The sequence below is a fragment of the Rhopilema esculentum genome, chromosome 4, assembly GCF_057945365.1.
Source record: "Rhopilema esculentum isolate cy_ngs chromosome 4, ASM5794536v1, whole genome shotgun sequence".
Taxonomy (NCBI): Eukaryota; Metazoa; Cnidaria; class Scyphozoa; order Rhizostomeae; family Rhizostomatidae; genus Rhopilema; species Rhopilema esculentum.
In genome coordinates this window covers 6,897,145-6,921,164 of record NC_142818.1, presented here as the reverse complement: position 1 = coordinate 6,921,164, position 24,020 = coordinate 6,897,145, and the positions used below count along the sequence as shown (strand labels likewise).

Genomic DNA, 24,020 nt, shown 5'->3' with positions numbered 1-24,020 from the left:
AACACGTTTTCTTTTCAAATCCAGTTTGAAAAAACCTGCTGTCGTGTTCTCCTTTCTTAGCCTTTCCCTCTATTTCCTTTTTAGGGCATTCCTAAAGGTCCCTCTGGCCTCTCCCTAACATTACGAGCTAACAAAATTAAAAAAAAAGGAATAGGTCCATGTTGAATGAACGCCAAGATTGGCCAGTGGTTAGGCGGCCATCGACACTAAATCTGTCCCCGTCAACAGCAATCCCAATACGCAATGCGTAGAGGCAAAACATTCCTACCATGTCAAAGAAAGACTCTCAAAAAACAAGAAGCAGTTGTAGTACCATAAGGTGTTAAGGCTATATAAAAAGTAAGGCAAACCAACTTTTAGTACTGATATTACAAGCTTATATAACCTAAGCGCTAAGTTTATGCTAAAAAGACCCGAAAAATAAGGATTTAAGTATATTTCAACATTTGACAATACTGGTATTTGTAAAGAACAGACTACAGTCAAGAGGGCACATCGAAATTCGAAACAGCCTGCACTACGAATGCATTCATCAACAAGCTATGCCGTTTGAGCGAATAGCTTCTGATTTGCCTATTCGATCCCCACGTGTTTCTGATTGGCCGTTTTCGATCCACAACTGGGTATATATATTTCCTTCCTTTGAGTTTTCGACCTTTGTTCTGACATTTCATACTTGGAAGAGTGTAGGATGAAAAGCTTTAAGTCGTATGTTTCAAAATGTTTGCATTTTTTGACGCCCCATTTTAATTTGAAACCTCTGACATTCCTTTCGGTCTTAAAATCAAAGGAATTGAAATACGAGCAACTAATAAATCGCAAGCGAGCCAACATTTTCAGGTTCTGGGTTGATGAAATCTAGAGGTCTTATCAGATCACAGGCGAGGTCGATAAGGACGGAATTTGGAACAGCTTTTAATCGAAAAAACATACAAAGCTCAGTGAAAATAAATCTTATATTGATATTCATAGCTACAAACCATATCTTTAAGATAGACTAACATAAGAAGTTCTGATAATAAAACTGTTAGATAGGCAAAGCCTTTTAATGGTTCTCAAAAACTAAGAAAGATGAACTTTATATAGGAGGCGAAAGGATTTAATGGCCTACTAAAACTTAATGAGTGAAACTGAATGGATTTACCATACGCCTTATGTCGCTGCAACTCAAATGGATGCTATTCAAAAACGTCCAATGAACCGCTCTGCCTATACGGCATTGGTGACCATACGACAGGCTGGCAAAAAAGGTCTTATCTTGCTTATCAACGGTATACCCTATTCAATATATAGCTTTTAAACAGCTTAACAGGGTGGAAATATCTTTCACAATCACAATTATGGAATACATATCTTTGCAGTCATAATACTTGAAGGTAAATATTTGTAGTCATAATTTGGTTATTTTACAAAAAGCATCCGTAACTTCAATTCAAAGAACATGGCAAGCATGTAAACTCATGAATAACAAAGAATTTGGATTACTAAACCAAAATAGCAATAGCAAAGACTACCACCTTAATTTTGTTCAAGTATTTCATTCGTTTGATATTGTGCTTCTTGTCTTAACACGGTTTTTTATATGAAACGATAAGAAGATTTTGATTGGAAATTTCTGGCAATACAGTTCGATCTTAAGGCAAAGTTTAAAAAGACTTCAAGCTTACGCTTCCTGATGCGGAAAACTTGTAGTTCCCCGGCGCTAAGATAAGAGGAAATAAGGAAGAGCTTGGGCCTTAACAAAACTAAATACCGTTTTGGTACTCTTTGCGTCTTGTCAACTGCGTTTGGAGACACTTTGAGCTAGGTTTTGAAATAATGGCAGTGCTCTTTAGAAGAACCTCTTTATAAAATTTCTCGTCACCAAAGAGAAATTAGACAATTTTGTTAATGGGCATACATTTTTTTAAACGAATAACAGCTCTAAATGAGTTCAGAGCGATAGGATTGGCCCTGTCCTTTATCTACCTGTCTAGTCATAAAAACGGCACCTTGACGAAGGCAAAGGTCAATGAATTATCGGTCCATTTAGATTCAAAGCATCGATCTGTGTTGCTATATCGTCAAGAGGATTCGGCTCAGAAACCTGTACTTCTGATTTTTGGCTGAAAAGTGTTTTAATTTGCTGGTCAGCCAACACATGGGTCACGCAAGCATACACCAAGTTATAAGACAAACTGTTACCAGATCCCCAACGTTGTCCGAAGCTAAAGTACAATTCTGGGCGTGGTGGACGCACAGTTCCAGTGAGAGCTAAATTTAGCTGCGGTTGGAACTGGCCTTGAAAATCGAAAACTTTGGTCGTTTGTTCTCTAGGCAGCTCTATCGGCTCCGCTTCACCAGATGGCGAGGAACAGAAGTATATCTTTGCCTGGCAGAGTCTAGTTGCGTATATATCACTATTATTTGTCTGCAATACCAATCCACGCTTCATGTAAGGAAGCAGCCGCGACGTATCAGCATCATCAGCTTCGGGATAGTACACTTGTTGTGCGTGAAATGGCCCAAATATATGGCTTACTACCTCTGCATTGCCCCCATTTGCTAAATCATCTGGTAACGGGGGTGGTGCTCCATATGCAATCCGGCAACCAGTAGGGTTGTTTATCAGTATCGGAACTCCAATCTCTCTTGTTTTAAAATACAACTGTACTTGTAAACTCACCGCTGAATGAAAAGAAGAAACATGTGTCAAGTTGGGTAAACGCATCCGATAAAAGCAAGCCATCCCCTCCCTTTTGCAAATACTTAGCTAGCAATACATAAAGGATTGCCTCTTCAAGCAACATATTTCATCAGAGATCTGAAATTGGTATAGAAGAAAGCCAATATGGAAGAAACGTTTGGCACTTCTGACGGAAAAGGGTGAAATGAACACGAAGATATTATTTGGTTGCCAGGTATCTAGGCCTTTCCAGCCCCTGACCAGATTTCCGCTAATTTTTTGTTTCTATGGTTAGGTCCGAGTGATGGGCTCGAACCGGTACATGTCTGCGCACTGCGGCAAAAGGCAACAGTGTTATCCACTACACCACAGGGATGACCACATGAAACAATAAGTAAGAAAAACAAAGCTGTTTGCATATGACTTGCTGGATAGAAACGATTTATCAGGAACGATAAGCAAAAGTATTTGGAAGTCTAGTGAGTGATGGTCTTACTTATAAATAAACGTGTAATGAACACTGGAAGGATTTTTCTTTCTCGAGGATTTTAGGATTCTGAGAATACCAAAATTTAGACAAATAAATGATGCAACTGATAAAAATGGCGATTCGGGTTCAGTGTTTTGGCTAAATCGAAATATTCGCCGAAGAAATTGAAAATCTTCCATGTAAATAGAATTATTTCTATTTACACAGTTGTGTATTCAAAATTGATTAGCCAGAGGCAAAAGAAAAAGAACTGCCGAACTACTCATTGAAAAGTGATAAACTGTTGTAAGACAAACAGTTTAAACTCATAGTTGCGAGTCCTGCTTACGCTTGATGTCTTAATACTCTAATAGTGATCGCTAAATTAGTATTACCTTAGGTTCATGATTTCCTAAAATACTACTACAGGCAATAAGCAAACTTTAAAGGCTTTAAGAATTATATAGACCAAGGTTGAGACTACGGTAATTTCAAAAGGAGGTGAATGCGAAAAATATCGTGGGCACAGGAAAATATCTAGAGGCACTTAGTCATTAGGATTTAAAGCTGCAGCCAGGTTTAATTGAAGCGAGGCGTACGATGTTATGAGATGTCGGCTCTAGGAAAGTCTCCGTTATAGCCAGCCGTACGTTGTAGAAAAGTCTTTATTGAGGCGTACGTTTTAGGGAGATGTTAGTTATATGGGGTGTCGGTTGTAGGCAGTGGCGGATCCAGGGGGGGGGGGGAATGGGGGACTAGTCCCTTCACTTTTTCAGAAAGTTGGTCCTTGAGATTCTTGAAAACCTGATGAGAAAACGTTAGGGGGGGGGGTATGTACGTTATCTAGATCGTCACATGTAAATGACATTTCTTGGGAGACAACAGGTGTTTCCTCCGGAAGAAAAAGTTTCAAACAGGGGAAAAGAGCGTGGTCCAAAAGGGCGTTGTCCCTGACACACCTTCTGCCCCCTCACTTATCCCAGGCTGGAGCCGCCACTGGTTGTAGGAAGGTGTGGGTAGAAACAATGTGTCCGTCGCAGCAAGGTGGCCGTTATAGAACGCACTCCATTGTAGTAAAGTGTATGTTGAAGGAAATGTCGCCTGTAGGAAGGTGTCTTTTGTAGGAAGGTTTCCTTTAAAATGAGACGTACATTGTAGTAATATGTCGGCTGTAGGAATATATCAGCTGTCTTGAAGTTACCTGTACAAGGCTTTGCCCTCCGGAAAGAAACTTTGGGGAAAATACTCTTTTTTCCACTATTTGTAGGGGTGAGTTAGTGGTAGGTGTCAATTTATTAAGGTTTGACTGAGATGGAAAACTTCAACATGCATACATACTTGAAGATAGGGTTGATGGAATAGGTTCCTGTAGCCTTGTCTGGTCGTAGCTAAAAGCAGAATTGACTTCCTAGGAAGCAAATAAAGTACAAATATCATTGTTTGTTTCTCCCCAATACTTTTTTAACAAAAAAGAAATATACTATTACTTAGTAAAGGAATACTCGAATAAGCATTTGGTACTACACAAATTTAAAATAACAAGGAAGAGCGGAAACATATCATACTTAAGTACATTTGAGTCAGAGCGTAGGATTATATCCAAAGGTGAGCAGAGAGGTTTTATTCGGAGGCAGATTGGAGGTAACATGAGAGAAGGAATAATGTAATTGATTGGTTCCTTGGTTTTTGTCAAATCGCAGCCGCTTATATCTCACCTAGATGAAGAGCCAAAGAGAGAAAATGAACTCTTTCTGTCTACATTATCTGTCATTTACACTATGAGGAATGTCGACGAAAAGTACTTTAGTATGGTACGTTTACACTCTACCGTGCTATGTAAAGAAATATTGGAATTCTAACTATTTGCCTGAACAGCGTGATCAAATAATAAACAAAATTACTTATTCTTAAAGGAACAGAACAAAGTATGTAAGTATCCGTTATTTTGAGAAAAAAAAACAATATTTGGCCTTAATGTGCAGATTGTGCGCCTAAATATGCTAAAAGGGTTTAAAAATGGATAAAGTTAAATTTCAAAACAGCATGGAGTGTAATGAGCCAACTAAATTATGCTTTCGACCTGCACCAACCAGGTAAAAATCGGATCGCAGAAAAACTAATTGCAACTCAAAAGTATGAAAAAAGAACTCCAACTTACAGCAAGAAACTCTTCGTCGATTCCTATATCACCTGAAAACACACAGCATAATAAACAAGAAATTCACACTTGAAATTTTAAGATTTGCAGACGGCAAACTTGAGATGACAGAACTTGACATTTTGACTAATCAAGCTCGAACTAGCCAAAACAAATATAACATAAAAATGTTTATGCGCCCTACCATACAAAATTGTGTTGCATCATAATCATGTTCAATAAAAACAAGCGGAGCGGTCATCCCTTCATTACATTGACTTGTTAATAATACTGTGACCAAATTAATGTTGACAACGATGATATCGAGAAATTCACTAAAGCCTGGTTCCCACTTGGTCGTTTGGGTCGTTTGGGTCGTTAGAAAATACCCAAACGACTGAAAAGACACAGTTGAAACGTAGCTGCCAACGACCCAAAATACCCGAAAGACTCAAATGACAGTTGTCGCAGAGATAGAAAAAATCTCCGCGGCCCAAAATACCCACGCATGAATGATTTTTGCAAGTGAAAACCGACAAACGACTCAAACGACTCAAACGACCCACGCTTTAATAACTTTTTCTTCAAGAATAGGAGATTTTCTTGTAACCGCGTGTTTGACTAGAACAAGAACAAGATAGCTGAATATTTCACAGCAAGCTTTATGTAGGAAGTTCAAAAATACGAGTGCCATTATAACAATTACAGGAAATAGTTTAAAAATAAATACAAAAATATCAAATCATGGCAAGCTATGCACTGAAATTTAGTGATCTAACATCGTCGTCTGTACAAAGTCCCCAGAGGTAGAAAAAATTGACTTTGCAACATCAGTTGTTGTTTATCAAATGCTTTCACCGTTCCTTTCACGCATGCCGCCAAAATTAAATGAGCGATGCATGGTGCAAGCAATGAACAGCATCAACAACAAACGACTCGAAAGACTCAAACGACCAAGTGGAAACCAATGTGTTTTTTGGGTCGTTCGTGTCTTTCAGGAACGACTCTGACGACTCAAACGACCCAAACGACCAAGTGGGAGCCAGGTTAACAAGAATCAAAGGAAATCAGTCAGCTTTATTAAAAGGTACTGTATCAAGCCTGGCCGTGAATCTCGCACCTAATGCTCCCAGAGGCGCTATTAATCGCATGACGCAAAGTTTATATTTGTCCAAATAACACTAATCAGTAAATACTTCTATTATTCTATTCAATTAAGTGAAATTGTTACGAAAGGAAAAGTGGTTGAGATACACTTGAATTAAGTTCAGAGAAGATATTTTGAAGTCGTCCAGGTTGGCGCGTTCAATTTCTTTTCTTCTATAGATTACTTTAGCTTAGTGCTCCCAAGAAAATTTCTTTTCTTACACCGTTAACTCAATTCCTATCGTGTTCATTGCTTTGTTGTTTAAAATTTACAGTTGCTACGACCGTGATTTGTCACTGGCCCGCTTAGACAATTTTGACCAGTTTGTTGCATCAACCGTTTACAAAAGCTGAAGAATTATAAGTCATTATATCCATACACAATGTTTTTCTTTTTAAGTTAATTGCAACTTTGGCTTACCTAGTCTGTTCATCTCCATTATATCTCTCTAAAGGGAAAAAATTGAGAAATATGAAAGCGAAAGATAGTAAATAGAAAGAAACTTCAAAAGGCTGGCAAGCACATTATGACATTGTATTGCTTTCAGCTTTTACTCACTATCTTAATTAATGACAACAGTCTAAGAAAAGTGGTCGAAGCATTAGAATAAACCATGTCACATACCGGCAAAAAAATATCTTCATCTCTGGAACCTAGAAATATGTAAAATATTCATAGTAAGAATGGGTTATTTAACAGACAAAAGGGTGAATTTCAGAGCCTTAGTAACAAATGGCTAGTAAAATCAGACGAAACAAAAAAGGCGGAGAGATATTGTTCAGAACAAATTTTTAGAGGCAAAGATGAAGATAGTTATAAGTTCTTATAAGAAAGGGAAGGAAAGAAAGGGAAAGGAAAGGAAAGAAAAAAAAATAGAAAAGGAAAGAAAAGAAAGAAAAGAAAAGAAAGAAAAAGAAAGAAAAAGGAAGAAAAGAAAAGAAAGAAAAGAAAGAAAAGGAAAGAAAGAAAAAGAAAGAAAAAGAAAGAAAAAGAAAGAAAAAGAAAAAAAAGAAAAGAAAGAAAAGGAAAGAAAAGGAAAGAAAGAAAAGGAAAGAAAAGAAAGAAAAGAAAGAAAAGGAAAGAAAAGGAAAGAAAAGGAAAGAAAAGAAAGAAAAGAAAAGAAAGAAAAAGAAAGAAAAAGAAAGAAAAGAAAGAAAAAGAAAGAAAAATAGAAAAGGAAAGAAAAGAAAGAAAAGAAAGAAAAAGAAAGAAAAGAAAGAAAAGAAAAGAAAGAAAAAGAAAGAAAAGGAAAGAAAAGGAAAGAAAAGAAAGAAAAGGAAAGAAAAGGGAAGAAAAGAAAGAAAAGAAAAGAAAGAAAAGGAAAGAAAAGAAAGAAAAGAAAGAAAAGAAAGAAAAGGAAAGAAAAGAAAGAAAAGGAAAGAAAAGAAAGAAAAGAAAGAAAAGGAAAGAAAAGAAAGAAAAAGAAAGAAAAGGAAAGAAAAGAAAGAAAAAGAAAGAAAAGAAAGAAAAGAAAGAAAAGAAAGAAAAGGAAAGAAAAGAAAGAAAAGAAAAGAAAGAAAAGGAAAGAAAAGGGAAGAAAAGGAAATGAAAAGAAAAAGAAATAAAAGGAAAGAAGGGGAAAGGACTTTCTGTGGGAAATCACTGAGTTTGATTTGAAGTGGTCGTTAAAGATCGCGTTAATTTCTGTCTTTTAGTTTGCCTTTTCTTTGTCTTTACTGAATGGAAAATTATCAACTTACTATTTAAGTGCGGTGAGGTAAATGACATAAATTAGATGAATGACCTCAAGCCGACAGACTGTCTATGGAACAGCTAAAGATATGTTACATACAATTATATCATGTTCTCGCATGAATGCGTTATTTCCTTTTAAAAGATAAATACGCAAGCAATGAATTTGCTGAATTGAAATGAAACGAAAGAGTGTTAACTCTGTAACATTCTCAACTGAGACAGCTTATGATTAATAAAAAATTGAGAAACGAGTACATGAATTGGACTAGGTTTACCATAATCTATGATACCAAGTCATTAAATTGATGAAATTGAAATTTTTTAAAAAAGAAGCAAATGGTTGGGAAGGGATCTTATAGCAGAGCTAATTCATAGACCCCTACCCCAACTCTGTAGCATTCTCAACTGAGACAGCTTTCTATAGAGGTTCTGCTTAACAAACGTTTGCCCCTTCTACTTACCATCCATTAAGCTATCTCTGCTTAAGGCCGGACTCGGTGGAAATGATGCATTGGCCTGCAAATCCAAACAATTGAAGTAAAGAAAAAAATGCATTGTAATAGCAATAACATTAAACATCTTTAACATGTTATATAGGGAGAAAATGGTTGAACAAACATGGGGTGTGAATGTTGTAGTACAAGATGGAAATATATTTCCAGTAATAAAAATGCCAGTGGATAACGCATGTATGCTGGTAAAAGCTTTGGCAGCTTCATTAAGTCAATGAGTTTTGGTATTTACTCACTTTTCAATAATTTTAATTTTCATTCGAGACCTCTGCACATCAATCATAACAGCAAGAAAAAAGTAAAACAAGATACATTAGTCCTCACCGATGAACTTTTAGAATCCTGTTCCACTTCCTCTGAAAAAAGAAACGCAAAAGTTACTAATGGCTACCTAATAACGTGCTATCATAATATAAGGTATTCATATATGGTGTAAATATTTTATTCTATTTTATTTGATGTCCCGCATGCGCATTAGTTAATAGTCACATGACATTTAGCTATATGTAAACAGAGATTTCATCGATATGTAAATGGCTATATGTAAATAGAGATTTCATCGAGAGTTGAGTCATGAAACATGATTACGTAAAAGTACGTTTTTCTTTGCCTCTCGCTCTACTGTAACGAAACGCGTCCTACATTGGGCGAGGTTAGGGGCTTCTTTGGGGTCAGACACTTCAAGGACCCATAATTCATCTCGTCAAAAAGTTGTCTGCAGTAGAGTTTGCTGTACTGCAGTACTGAAATCAGATGTTATGTGGCATTAATTTCATATTATATAGTTTTTCAGAACTCAAAAATAAGCAAAAACTACACTTTTGGCATCAGGAAAATCGATAAAAAAATTCTCTAGCACAGTTTCGAATATTCTAAATGGTGAGGAATTTTACAACAACAAAGGCTGTTAAGAAACGTTATGGTCAGTGTCACGAATTAATGCATCTTTCTTTTAAAATCCACTTTGAAAAATTCACAAGGAACAAATTCACAAACTTTTGTCGAAGATTTTTCAAAAACTCGATATACTCGATATAATTGAAAATATTTAGAGTATTTCATCGAAAAATTGGGCTACGTGTGCTTTACTTTTCGGGAATTACAAATATTTTTTGGCCTGATAATATGCTGCAAAAAAGACGAAAAGATAGTAATTTAATATGCCCTGACACGATAAGATACAACACCGCGCGAAATGACGCAGCCTCTTCACTCTTATGAAAATTCACTCACTTCATGGAAAACAGTCTAGAAGAGATTAATGTTAACTTTCAGTTACTCAACCGCTAACTGTTGAGCATGATATAAAAGGACTATACTGGGTTCTCGAAACTAACCACTGTTGGAGTTCCTCATTCCAGATGAGGTCATAAATTTCCTTGTTCAGGCTTTGACTGCTTTCATAAGCGAGAACCGAAACTTCTTACAGGGGACGCCAATGATATGGATAGGGACTTCTAGTTTAATTTTAGCGAAAAACTGATTAGATGATAAAGATTTATCGTACAATTAAAGGATGCGATTTATCAGCATACTTCTCTTCGAAAATTTGAAAGAAGAAGTAAGGATAGAAAAAAATTGGACAATAGGCCAAGTTTCAAATGTCGGTTTTTAAATTTGTTTCAATTCGAAGAATTGAACACAGTTTTGAAACCTCACAACACCGCACTCTAGAATTCCAAGACTGAAAAGTGTGGTCAAGATCACACTAAAATAGGCACTGGTCACCAAAGCAATTCAAAGTGAAGACTGTTTATATTTTGCATTTTGAAGAAAAGAAAAAGATTAAACACCTTTTTACTAACTTGTATATCAGGTAAAAAATGGGGGTCAATGAAAAGTGGGCCTTGTGGCTTACCTTCACCCATTCATCGTTCAAACTGGGTCACATGTTAAAATCTGCCCCTTTCCATTAGAATTAAACGACACTAAAATATGAAACGAAGACTTCTTCTAGTCCAAGAAGCACTTTCAAAATCCAAGGCAAGAAAGAAACATGCTGATAAACAAATTGTTTTATTGTTAACTGGGAAAAGCAGTTTCTGCGAAGCCATAATTATTAAGAGAAATAACTGGTCTGGGAATTACGTCGGAAGAAAAAAAAGTTAGTATTCAGGCGAACGCTTCAGAAAATTTCTCAATATGGCGAAACCCACTGTAACAGTTACAGCGGAGACCTTCTCTGCAAGCAGCTCATGGTTTTTTCAATCAGTCGTTTAGTGCAATCAATCGAATGAACTAAAAACAATAGCGAGAAGAAGGATAGGGTTAACAACATTACTCTTGACGTAAAAAAGAGGGGGTCTATAGCGCCTAAGCCCCCTAGTTCTACAGCCCTGTTTTTAGCTCATTTTCAGTCAAAAAGATTCCAATTTTTTTTCTTTTAGGCTTATGTTTTGTGTTTTATCAAAGTTAAAGCAGCCAACAATAAGCACTAACCACAGCATTGAAAAGTGAAAAGGCTTGAAAAGCAAAAGAGATGGAAAGAACAAAGACAGATGAGTTTCTGGGTCAATGCGGCAGATAGGTCCAATACTAGAGTCACTCAAAAACGCAAAGAAATTTCATTTTTCTTATTTGCAAAGGAATTTCCTGGAAATATTTTCAGTTCTTGTGAAACTGCCCAGGGGCGGACTGGCTCCAAATTTAGGGCCCGGGCTAATTCGTGAAGAAAGGGCCCCGAAAATCAAAAATAAGTTTAAGGGTATCCCCAAAGTTGTTTGTTGCATCACTTTTTATAATTTCTTAAAGCGTTATTGGAATATTGCTATTAATTCTAATTAGTAGCCACCAGGGGTGTAGGCGTAGGTGTAAAAGATTTACCAAGGGGATCTACAATCCTTAGTCCAGGTCAGCATCATTTTCACTGGAAATTTAATTCTGACATAGAATAAGAGATGAGAGAAAACCATGACATTGCGGAGGGGGGGGGGGGGATTATTGTTTTCTAGCTGAAGGACTTTTAAAGAGGGGCCTCAGTGATAAAAAACGGTATCTATGTGATAAAAATGATAAGAAACCTTTTTCGATCACTGATGCTCTGCTACCCAGGGTAGAACTTAATTAAATATCTAAGTTATTCAAGAAATATCTACGTTATTCAAGAAGTCAAAGCATAATAGGGATGGATGTTCTTCCGATCATTGGTTGAGCAGCCAGGTTATTGATTGTTTGCGCAGCAACCAAGATGGTAACATCAGTAGCATAGGCAGGGCAGGCGAAACGCTACTGAAATAGGGGAGGGGGTGAAATGTTTAGATTGTTCAGGGCTTAAATAAAGGCCATCACCATGGTTAGAAATTCTAGCCGAATACAAGAAAATTTTTTGAAATATGACATTACAGAGATGGCCAGAAAATGCATCTAGAATATTTCCCATATCAAGTTTGACGAAAGGACGATCTTAGGCAACACATACAAGCTTTCATTTACAATAGTTCCCCATTCCCTACTAGTTTCCAATTACCAAAAAGCTAAGATCTTATTCTCAAGCGACAAGACCTACATTTCCGACACACATAACTTTGAACAAATTTGAAATGCAATTATAAAAAATCCTATCTTGTCTTTTGAAGACAGTAAATAAATGATCTCAGTAAGAAACTTTCAAGAGTAACGTGTCTTCCTTTCTATGTTTAGATGTCAATTCATGTTTACATTTCTATGAGCATAAAGCTTGAAACGCATGGTTTTTGCCACTTCAGCATATTTTCGCCACGTCAGCATATTTCCGAATTTAAACTAGCACAGGAATTATGCCGAAATTTTGCCGATGAAACACACCAAAATTTGGCGTAAGCACCGATGTTTTATACCTAAGATCTTTGGCAAATCATTTATGTTTTATACTGGAGCAAAGTATGGATGTACTGCAGCAAAATTTCTCAGAGCTGAGGGGGTTGAGCCCTTCTGCTGTTTTGATCTATACTCTAAATATTTTTGGTTAGCATTAAAATAATGTACCTTCCTAGAAATTGAGCCACAAAAATTGTCATGTCCTTACCACCTTACACTATCATTAAATTAAAACATTTAAACTGAGGGTCCGTAGAGAAAATTTATCAAATTTTGGAACTTCCAGTTAAATAGCGTATTATTGCATTAGAGACAAGGAGCTAAGCCCTGGGCCCAGGATTCTCCGTGCTTACATGGGGCCCCAAATTTTGGAAAATGCTTTTTCAGTACTTGAATACATCAAAGTGATCTTTTTATTCATTCTCTATCCACAGAAGAGGGCCCCTACCAAACGATATGAGTTTTCATTTAATAGCAAAATTAAGAAAAAATTGTAATAATTTTGGGAGGGCCCACCGGGCGATCGCCTGGTAGCCCGACCGGCCAGTCCGCCCCTGAAACTGCCACTTTTTCCAAGGCCTTTCAAGCTTATGTCATACGATTGCTCCAAATGTATAAACAACTAAAAATTTTGTTTGCTAAAGATGATTAAGACTGTGGCTAACCCAATAACACAGGTTCCCAACCTCTTATAGCTATTTTAGATAATCTTATCCAATATAAAACTCAAAACAACTTAACAAAATTGAATGGAAATTTTTTTATTCAAATAGAGGTAGAAAATCTTTTCTATAATTTCTTAAAATTTGGAATAGCTAGAAGTTTTAGAAAACAGAAATATTCCTCAAGATATTTGAGGTATGTTTAGCCCTCCTTAATCTATTGTTGATCGAAATAAAACCGAGCCATTTGACACTTTGAAATACGACAATATATGAAGTAATTACAGAATGGCTTAACACGGAAAAGTTTTGCGGATCGTACCAGGAAATTTCTTTCCTATTTACAACGATCATGAAATATCAGCAAAAGGATTTTGCTATATGAACAAGGCTGGCAGGTAAGACTGTTTCGATTCAAGGGCAAATCATAACAGAATGATGCTATAAAAACTTGCAACAGCGCCTACCTTTAATAGAAGTTTTAATATATGCTACGTCTACACCTTGGCAAGACTAACCCCAAAAAACGAAAGCTTTCAGACAGAAATAAGCTCAAAGTAAGCAAAGGTGAATGAGATACAAGCTAACCTTTGGATTTAAATCTGTAAACACGATATGGCTCGTCTCCGTCTAGCATATTCATCTCTGGCAATTCTTCGATATCTTGTAACTTGTAAAGTGCACATCGAAATCTAGTTTTCCAGGTTGATGGGTCAGGTTGGTCGCCAACCTTGTATTTCCCAGTGTGCCTAGCCCATTCGCGAAAGATTTTTGCATCTCGCTCTTCGTCCACACCAGGTTTCCCAAAATGCTTCCAAGAAATCCTGAAAGCCATGTCGACTCCATCAATCCAACTAAGGCCAGGGTACTTGCCACTGTTTATTTGATCAATCAGCCAAGGACGAAGACGCTGGCGGCTGGTGTGTCCCGTCTGGCTGCCGCTTCCTGGCATCGCCATATTCTTTGACAGCAAATAGATGAAACAATGCTGACTTGCTTGAATACTCAGTTATTCTACAACAGAACGAGGCAAATTAGACACATAATGAATAAACACCATATATCCTATAAACTTCTGAAAAACAAGCTTTAACCGTATTTACAAGGTAAATACTACGTATCTATTTGAGAAAAAGTTAGGAAATTCGTTGGTAGAAACAATTCTACAGCAACGTGGCGAGTCACTGAAAACATTTTCATTGACAAAAAGGCAAAATGAAAACAAATAAAGATCATTTGTTGATTTCGTACTTCCAGGAAGTGTAGAAGGAATTGCGTAAGCTATGCTGTTCGACTCGCACAATTTCTGGATGAATTTTCGCTGCCACCACCATGTTTCTCACAGCGGTTTACGGATCTTGCTATCTTTTGGCAGAATGCAACCTCTGTAACCTTTGCAGTTTGTGCAGTTCGGTAGGCATTGTGGTTTCTGGCTAATAGCCCACTTTGATAGCATTTCTCTACAGATGTGTAAAACTATAGCGTGAAATGTGCTCATGAGGGGGGGGGGGGGGGGGGGGTCGAGGTTTTGAGGTTTTGAGGCACGGGGATGTTCAATTTTTTGGAGGTACCTTTTTTCTGAAAAGTGCAGAATTATCTGTATCAGTTTTGAAATATGTGCGAAATTATGGGTACAATTTGAAGAAACATGCAGAATTTCGGGTACCAATTTGGAAAAATATTGCAAAGTTTGGTGGGACATTTGGCATTAGAAAAGTGAATGTCCAGCTAGCATGAAGGCATGAAATACGTGGAATATTGCCATTTGGGGCAAAAGACATACAAAATATGTTTGATGATTTTGTGGTGTTTTTAAAATGTTATTTGTCTTGCGGAATGATGGGTATAATTTCATCATGTTTTATGAGCTACATTTTTTCAGACATGTGCAGAAAAATTGGGTCCAAATTTTGAATCAAAATGGTATGTCCCCGTCCAAAACTAGAAGGTGCCAACTAGAAGGAGGTTGGGGACTCGAGGGACTTGGAAGCTTTGGGGGCTTCAGCTTGGAGGCATTTTATTTATTCCATTTAAAGGTAATGTGTCCATATAAAAGGACTGCGTATACCCAACTTGTCAAGCCACTCATTAAAATAACGGCTTGCGATTGGTTAGTATTCTTGTGATGCAAAACTGCTCACATGAAAAGCTAACCTCGCAGCAGGGTAAATAAACAGAACGACCGTAATGTCTGGGGCGATGATATGAAAAATCACATGTTCCTGAAAACTCCCGCAGAGCCACTTGCTCTAGCTGGACACATTACCTTTAAAATATTGAAACCAAAACTTCGCGCTTTAGATTTTTTAGCTAAACGACCTGTCTGATATATTAGTCTTTTTTGAAATTGTGTCACCGTAAAATTCATTTGACCGTCACTTACACATTACGAACTATATGGAGCTCTTGTCACATTTAAGTCACCCATTAGAAATCAGAAATTGACTTTAAAGTAGGAGTAACAATTACGTCAGAGATCGAAGGCACAGACTATCAATTTTGCGAAATGAAAACCCTATCCAGTTTAAGTGGAAATATACGAAATTTGAACGCACATCTGCCTTTTGTGAGGAGACAGTTCACAATAAATTAGGATTTGTTTCGAAAAATATTTTTGAAAACTGTCTGTGCCTTGTTTTGAAATGAATCTTCAGAAATTCGGATACGACAGTCTTTCTTGTCTAGATTATTAAAAACGAAATTATAATGTATCTCCATAAATGCCATTTTATGTCTCTATACGATAGTGGGCAAAAATATGACAGATAGAATTTTTCAGAGGTTAACAAACAGGCTTGAACTAACGGATAACAATCAAATAACAATCAAGGGGGTAGATAGAGGGTGCAGGGGCCTGGCCCCCAAATGGGTCTCAAAACAAAAAAGTATGCATATTGTGCTGAGTTCGAAAATGTGCCCATGTTGCCTCTTCAGTCTCTTCCATGACTGTGTTGGTTTGTACATGTTTGTGCATTGCATCACATTATTTTTGATATAGTCCTTTCCATGTTTTTAAAAAAAATTTCTCAAGGAGACTTTCTATTTCTAGTTGTGAAGCATTGAAAACTGAGCCTTTTCTCTGTGTATTTGGGGCTGGCTGGCAGCTTGAAGCACAGGCAATGACTGATTTTAATTGTTTATTGGATAATTTGCATTGTTCTTGCTGTTTTGTTGCTATGAATTCCATGCTATGCCACCAAAAGTGACATAATATTGGGTTTTCGTTAATGATGATGACATTTTAACTATTAATTTGGCAATTAATACTTTACTGTCATGTTTTGTTATATAAATGTCTTCAGAAGGAGGTTGATCCCTGGAATAATGAATTTAGCCTTTTTGACATTTTGACAATACAGGCAGTAAGTATTTCTTCAAATTTCAAAGATGACAAAAAATAGCTGGAAAAGAATTTAAAATGTGCAATAGATTAACTAAGGTATATTCAGATTGCAACTTGTTGCAACATACTTGTGATGTCTACAAATGAAAAAAGAGATGAAATCTCCAGCAAGATAAGGTTTTAAAATGTCCAAACACGTTACATGATTTTCAGTGGCAATCCTGCAGACCAAATGGATAGTCAAACATAATGGAGACAGGATCTGTCTGCAGGCCATTTCATAAGAAGTAACCCACTCGGCCCACTCGAGTGGCCGATCGCTCGCATGATTTCTCTTGCGCGAGCGGTCGCTCTGATAAAAAGCCTTTGCTTCAAATTCCGCACACAATTTCGCGGGAAACGTTCGTTATCCACAAATTTCAAAATTATTGTTCTGGCGTTCCCCGCGCAGAAAAAATACTTTACAGTCTGGCTGCCTAGAAAATGTCCTATGTGCTATTGTAGTTCAAATACTAATGCATTTTTTCGTTGAGATGTGGTTTAGTCAGCTTACTTATATTTCCTGTGTTTGATATACCGGCTTTGTTGTCTATGTCACTTGCTTGGGTCACAAAAGATAACTAGAAATGTCTTGATTAATGAGACATTTATTCCTCACAATTTACCGTTTGGCGTAAGGGATCAAACGCTCGCGCGGTTGGGTTTGCGCGAGTGCCGACGCGATCGCGAGTGATCGCTCGCGTCAACAAAAAAAAACCTGTGTCTGTGTAGCAGTTTTAATGTAAGTAATTCTGCTGCATAAACGATGGTATAGATGACACAAATAAAACAGAGAGGGTTGGTGAAGCAGAGAATTGCCAGGTGCGATCAATTACAATCAATTACATATTTGCCTTCTCAGAGGGTTGGCATGGGATGATATAACATGCTACAACAGAGTCAACCAGTGAGTTTTCTTTCTTGAATGACCATTCAAATTTTATAGATTTTACCATCTTAACTTCTCTCTACTAAACAAAAACCACATGATTTTTTAACAATCTCATTAGCTAGTGACATGCAACTTAAAGCAACTTAACCTGAAAGTAGGGTATTGATTCTGAATTAGTTGCAAGTTGTTGCAGTTGGCAATCCATTGTAGTAGGTTGCAAAATAAAAGTTGCAACAAGTCACATGCACTCATATTGTTGCCTCCCTGTAAAATGAATCTTTGGCTGGGGTGGGGGAGTGGAAGGTGGAAGTGCTGAATCACATATTTCTTTGTAAACAAAATATTTTATGTCTAGTTTACACATATTTTTATTGGTTTTATGGTCACAGTTTTCAGTAAAAATACTAAGCTCAGTCAAATTTTTTAAAAAAGAAACCGTGCCAGATCTAAGTTTGTAGTATCATAATTTACTCAGAAACTATAAAAGACAGTCTAAGCAAACTTTTACATTGTATTTCTTGATCAACAATATATTCCAAGATGTAAATTGATGAAAAGGACAAAATCATTGCCTTCAGTTTTTTCTCCAAGTAAAGACTTAAAATTCTGAAATATTAAAATCCGTAATGACTGAAAAAACCAAAATTCAAATCTAGTTGCCGTGTATCATAATATAGTTTTCTATAAAATTTATTCTTATTACTTTTGTTCTATTAGCCAAACAAACAATAATTGCAGCATATGAAAAAATAAAGTCAAAAGTATTTGTTGTTATTCTAGCATCAGCAAGTATGATGGTTAAGAAGATTATTTGCCTGGAGACAGCTAGAAAAATGTTTGAGGCATTAAAAGACAATATTCACTTCTAATTGACCAAACAAAGCCATGTGACTTCCTGTGGTTTAGTTTTCAAAATACAATTTCTTTAGTAATATGTTTGATCTTCAATCAATCAATCAATAAAAATTTGCTTGATGGTTAATGTTGATCCAGTTAACTGATATCATGAGAAATGCTGAGCTGCTTACATTTGTGACAGATACAAAGCAGCAAAAATGTTAATATTCTGCTCGTAAAGACTTTCAGCAAGAGTAATACGAAAACATGAATGCCTAATATTGAGTTAGAGTACTGAAACAAGACAAAAGCATCCAAATTTTTCCTTTAGTAACATTATTTTGCATGGGTCTTACTGGGCCATCTATTGAAAAAACATGAAATCACAATCACCAATCACTTTAAAAGTTGGCAAACTTAGGATCACATGGTGCCATGCTTGTGTCATAGTGTTATGGTTGTGAAAATAAGAGGGTAAACACTTTAGTAAAACTGAGAAATTCAGTTTCTTTCAAAATTGCCTAAAAACTTTCAATGCCCAAAAGTTACACATATAAATCACTTAATTGTGTTTTGTTCATGAATAGAACATCTAAATATGTTTAAAAATTATTTGAGTGGGGGAGGTTCTCATGATGAAGGAGTTAAACTGATAGTTGTGTGGAAATCTTAGGCAGCTAAATAAAATAAGAATCAGATAAAAAAATTACTAGGTCCAAAAAAACATTATGAAGTAGATAGGTCAAGGTGTCTAATACATCAGTCTCCCTGCACAATGAAAAGGAAAATGCTATGAAAATCAGCATGAAAGTGGCATTTCTACAAACATCATATTTCATCTTGAGGCTAATTTTAAATAAGGAATGCTCTGCTTTGAGAACGGTACAAACAAACAAATGTAAAAAATCTGAACATAATCAGCATTTACATAATATTTTGGATGTTAATAGCATTGACTATATAGTCAGCTACATAGGGGTTTCAGCCCCAATGAATTTGTTAGAAGCAACTCAGCCACCCCTGGCATATAATTCAAATGTAACGGCAAGCAAGCTGTCTATGATCTTTATTTAAGAAACAGCCAAATGAAAAAGTACTCTAGCAGTCCAGATACTCTATGGCGAAATAGACCTTTTTTAAGAAGTAACTTGTGAATTTTTTAAATCAAATTCAGTGCCGTCAGAACGAAATTCAAATTGGGGGGGCTGCCCATGTTTTCCTTCTCATTCAGTACACTGTTATAGGAAAAGCATACTACAGTTTGACACTTATTGACCCCAGCCCCCCCCCTGTTCCGACGGGTCTGAAATTACATTATCAGCATGGTGCCACTAAAACAAGCCCCTTATTACAAGGTCATCATAAAAATAATTTCAATTGTAGTTCAACTGCTGAGAATATTCAATTCATTTTAGGTGAGGCATTTATTTGGATGTGGCATTATGGGTTTTATCTACCCAATTAAAAGTACTCAAAATGTTGCAGAGGGACTTGAAACTTGACCCCCTGGACCAGAGACCACAGAGGTGGGGGGGGGGACTGATGGGTTGGGGATATGAATAACATCAATAATAATAATAAACTACAACATTATACAGTTTATTTGAGTGAATCTTACTCCCTGTTTTAGCAATATCTTTCGCATACAGCAGAGATCTGTCAAAAATTTGGTGCGGATATTTTGGAGCCAAGAATGCATCGGAGCATCATATAAAATATGGCATGAAAAGGCATCAAATTTTGCAGTGAAAACTACCAGTACCCAAACAAATCTAGGCTTGTCACCTTACAAACAATAGCCATGTGGCTAACTCTTATACCTTCTATTGCAAGAAATCGATCAAGGGAACTGCAATGCAAATTCGGCTAGGCGGAACTGGCGTTGTAGCTGTCAGACTTTGGACATAATTGTCAGTGAGGCAAGATTTGCGACGTTCTGTCAAACTGTTCTTAAAAATTTGCTTGACGGCTATAAATGTCGGTTCAACTTTATATTCTACGGTATGAAAGGTGCTGACAAAATAAATTTATACTATATCTACGTGTCAAAAAATCTGTCATCCAAGACAAGGAAGCTACCTTACATCGAAGGTCACAAATAAATAACGGCCCGCGTTGCAAAAATACACATTAATCATTGCAGCAACACGTATTTCCTGTGGGATTAAAACAGCTACCCGGAAAAAACAGAAAAGCTATCGAATTTACCTTGAGCAACTTGTGTAAAGGTCCTTTCTTGTTAGTTTATGTTAAAAGCGAAATAACTTCTCTGTCGAAAATATTTAGGCTGTGGTGTAGTCCCAAGGCAATGACGTCATTTCAGAAAGTGGATTTGAACAGTGAAGGTACCAGGCCCAGGCCCCTTGTACTAGGAATCATGGAAAATATGACGGTTCTGGTTTTGTCCCTCCCCCTCCCATATTTTTGCGTGATGCGTTATTGGCTATTAATCCCCTTATAAAAATCCTATCCAGGAAGTGGGCCTGCGAGTGCACCAGCCCTTGACTGCCTGGAGAATACTTCTCTTTAAGGTCGGTGGCAACAATGGGAAACTGTTTCCCGCCCACAAAACACCAAGTGTTGCCTCCAGACACCGACTCCTAATAAACACTTTCTGCACTAAGGAGGGAGAAGGGAAGGGAGCCAATTCTTTTAACCCCAGATCAGAGCATGGTAGGGCGCGTCACCCTCCTGTAAGGCTGTTTGCCGGATAATCTGAATGCCTGTCGGAAAATTTTAGGAATGTCCACAGTCACATCCCAATAACTGGCTGATGATATTTTTCTTAGCTTTCCATATTATGATATTAACAATTTTAGTTCTAATCGATTACTTTACGTTGCATTGACTGGAAATAGCCAAAATTGGTCCTTGCGAAAAATTTATTTTTGGTCCTTTGCCTTGACTAGACACTTCAAAAAGAAGGCAACTACACCTCGAGGGAATCTATCTGCATCTAAAATATAGCAAACTGGGTTGGGCTACTAGACCTACAGTATACCTAGCAAATGGGAAATGACAAAGGAGACGCATGCGTGATATTGAATTTGCCATTGAAGTAGATATGTCGCCGGAAATATTGTGATCTCCGCCCCCTATATATCACTGCTGGTTTCGGCCCTGCCCCATATGGTGCTGTTTACCTAGTGGATATACTACTACATGGAGAGGAGGGTGAGGGAGATTATTGCCGGAAAAAGGTAAGCGGGTAAAGGATAGTGAGAGCAGAAAAACACTCTTCCTGTGAAGCCAGAGATAATCTGGTTCAAGCAGGTTCGTGATAAAAAATCATGCCAAATTTCAGGCAAATAAAAACACTCACCCTGTTGAGAGCCAGGACCAACCTGGGTCAAGCGGGAACATGAGCAACAACCAGCCAACCTTGTGGCAAATAACCATCACTCACACGCACACCACGAAAAGCCAGGAATAACCTGGCCCAAGTGGGTTTGTGATAAATAAATGTGCCAAATCTTAGGCAAATATAAACACTTACCCCGTTGAGAGCCAGGACCACTCTGGGTCAGGCGAGTGCATGAGCACATAACAAGCCAGCATTGTAGCGAAAAAACACTCCTGCCACGCCCAAGTGGGTTTGTGATAAATAATATGCCAACTTTGTGGAAAAAAAACATTCATCCCTGATTACAAACCAGGACTAACCTAACTTTGATTGAGTTGAATTCATTAACATGCCCACGTTGTGGCAAATTCAAACAGTCCCTCATCCAAAAATAGAACCAGAACTAACCTGATGCAAGGTTTTTGTAATCACTGACATGCCAGCATTATGGCAAATATAAACAATTTTCCCCGTTGTAGTCAGGTGTCCCTGGTCAAAAACACGTTTTTCAATCGAAAGTGAAACATTTTCCCCGCTGTAGCCAAGTGTCCCTGGTCAAAAACACGTTTTCCCAACTGATAGTAAACAGAGGCGGATCCAGCGGAAAATCTGAGGGGTGCTTAAGGGCGTTGCTTCAATAGCCATAATAATGCCACACCCCACTTTTACTTACGGTTAAATGAAGGCAACACCCATCTTGATAAATTAATCTTTTTTAAATTCAGGTATTAAAGCATAAATATATAGAAAATTATCTCTTATGTTAGAAGCCTATATGCTAGCAATGCTAGTTAAAAATAACACTGCTACCTTCGCAGTTTGTACATCACATTAATCAATGAATGACATTTTAGGTCGTTAGTCAGTATTTGATTGCTCTGCAATATTCAGGCGCTGGTTCATTTTTGTAAAAAGGCAGCTAAAATGTTTCAAACAAAAAAAAGCAAAATGAATCATTGCTACGTTAACTGACCATTACTATACAAAAATTGAGTTAAATATCATTGAGTCAAGATCAAATGGATTGGGTATACCCTAAGTGCCAGAATCCGCTGAGTCATGATTTTCATGAATCCATGCTATTGATTGACCTTGAACTGGTCACATGAACTCACCTCGTACTGATTGACAAAACAATTTCCATCAATAGCAAGTTGTCAACAACGGATGCAAGTATCACATGAAACAGCAGCGATCACGCCGAATCCAAATGACCCCCTATAGAGAAGGCCTATTTACCATGACTCGATGTCTTTAAATCAATACTTGTAAGAATTTGTTGATAAAAATTGATTGTTTTACTAAGTACCTTGTGTTGAAGTAGTACGTTTTTGGGGTCATCTGCATTTGGCAAGAAATGAGTATCGAATTCATTCTGGTAGTAATTACCATACCACCCCAACAAACAAAAATCCTTGGCACCACTTTTTTGGGGGTGCGCATTTTTCTCTGTAAAATTCGATATTTTTGTCGAATTTATCCAAGAAATATTCTGTTAAAACGTTTTGCATTTAAAGCCTGGTAAAAGAAACTACCAACCAGAAAGGCCGAAGGTCAGAACTTCCACGGGACGGTACTTGAACCTTTGGCATTTGCAGTTCAGCGAACTCATCGATCTGTGTATTCCCACAAGTCACGACACCACCATCCACCACGCTCTTATCAAAAACTTCTCTCACGATTGACTGAATACTCAAAAGCTCGTTTTCCGTTTCAATTTCTTCAGTCGACTGGCAACCAATTACCGAGAACACCTGCAACAGCAATGACTTTATGTCCGCCATTGCTGCTACACGAACAGGTTTAGTCGTTTCAGTTCAGTGACGGTATGCACCAGTGTATATTAAATGATTGATAGGGGTGCTCAGATGAGCCGAAATTTGGCAAACGGATTGGTTGAAGCCTTGTTTTGATTGATAGGGGTGCTCGACATTGCGGAAAAACATATCAGAGCGTGATGTGATTGGCTCAGTTGCAACTTTAACCTTAGAGGTTGATTGATAGGGGTGCTCAAGCACCCGTAGAATTGAAGTAGCTCATTGGCCGAGAGTGTGTTTTGATGGACAAGTAAAAAAATTGGTTCCAGGGCAGCTCAACATGAAATTTCTAGCTATTTATAGTTTAAAGCAGATACAGGTTATGCTAACTAACGCATGACCCTATGTCATCAGTTTACTGGAAAATGCATTTACATCATCTAAAAGGATTCAAGACGTTTTTCAGAGATTAGAGAAAATGCATTGAATGTTATATCTCCGAAAATTCTGACTGGTGCTCAAGCACCCATAGCACCCCCCTAGATCCACCTCTGAGTAAAAACATTCTCCCTTCTGAGGCCAGAACTAACCTGGTCCAAAACAAAATAGCAATTATAGTGAAAACATTCTCCCTGTTGAAGCCAGGACTAACCTGGCCAATATAGGTTCGCAATTTATAGTGAAAACATTCTCCCTGTTGAAGCCAGGATTAACCTGGCCAGAAACA

The 24,020-nt window shown here is 37.3% G+C and overlaps 1 protein-coding gene across 1 annotated transcript; it reads right to left on the bottom strand.

Moving 5' to 3' along the window:
- Positions 1-938: 938 nt before the first annotated feature.
- Positions 939-20,543, bottom strand: LOC135691375 (interferon regulatory factor 5). Its single transcript, XM_065209217.2, has 9 exons — positions 20,402-20,543; positions 13,671-14,096; positions 8,950-8,981; positions 8,575-8,629; positions 7,043-7,071; positions 6,839-6,866; positions 5,293-5,324; positions 4,473-4,542; positions 939-2,667 (listed from the first exon to the last, which is right to left on the bottom strand). The coding sequence occupies exons 2-9, from the start codon at positions 14,038-14,040 to the stop codon at positions 2,009-2,011; spliced, it is 1,275 nt and encodes a 424-aa protein (XP_065065289.1). The 5' UTR covers positions 14,041-14,096; positions 20,402-20,543; the 3' UTR covers positions 939-2,008.
- Positions 20,544-24,020: the final 3,477 nt, after the last annotated feature.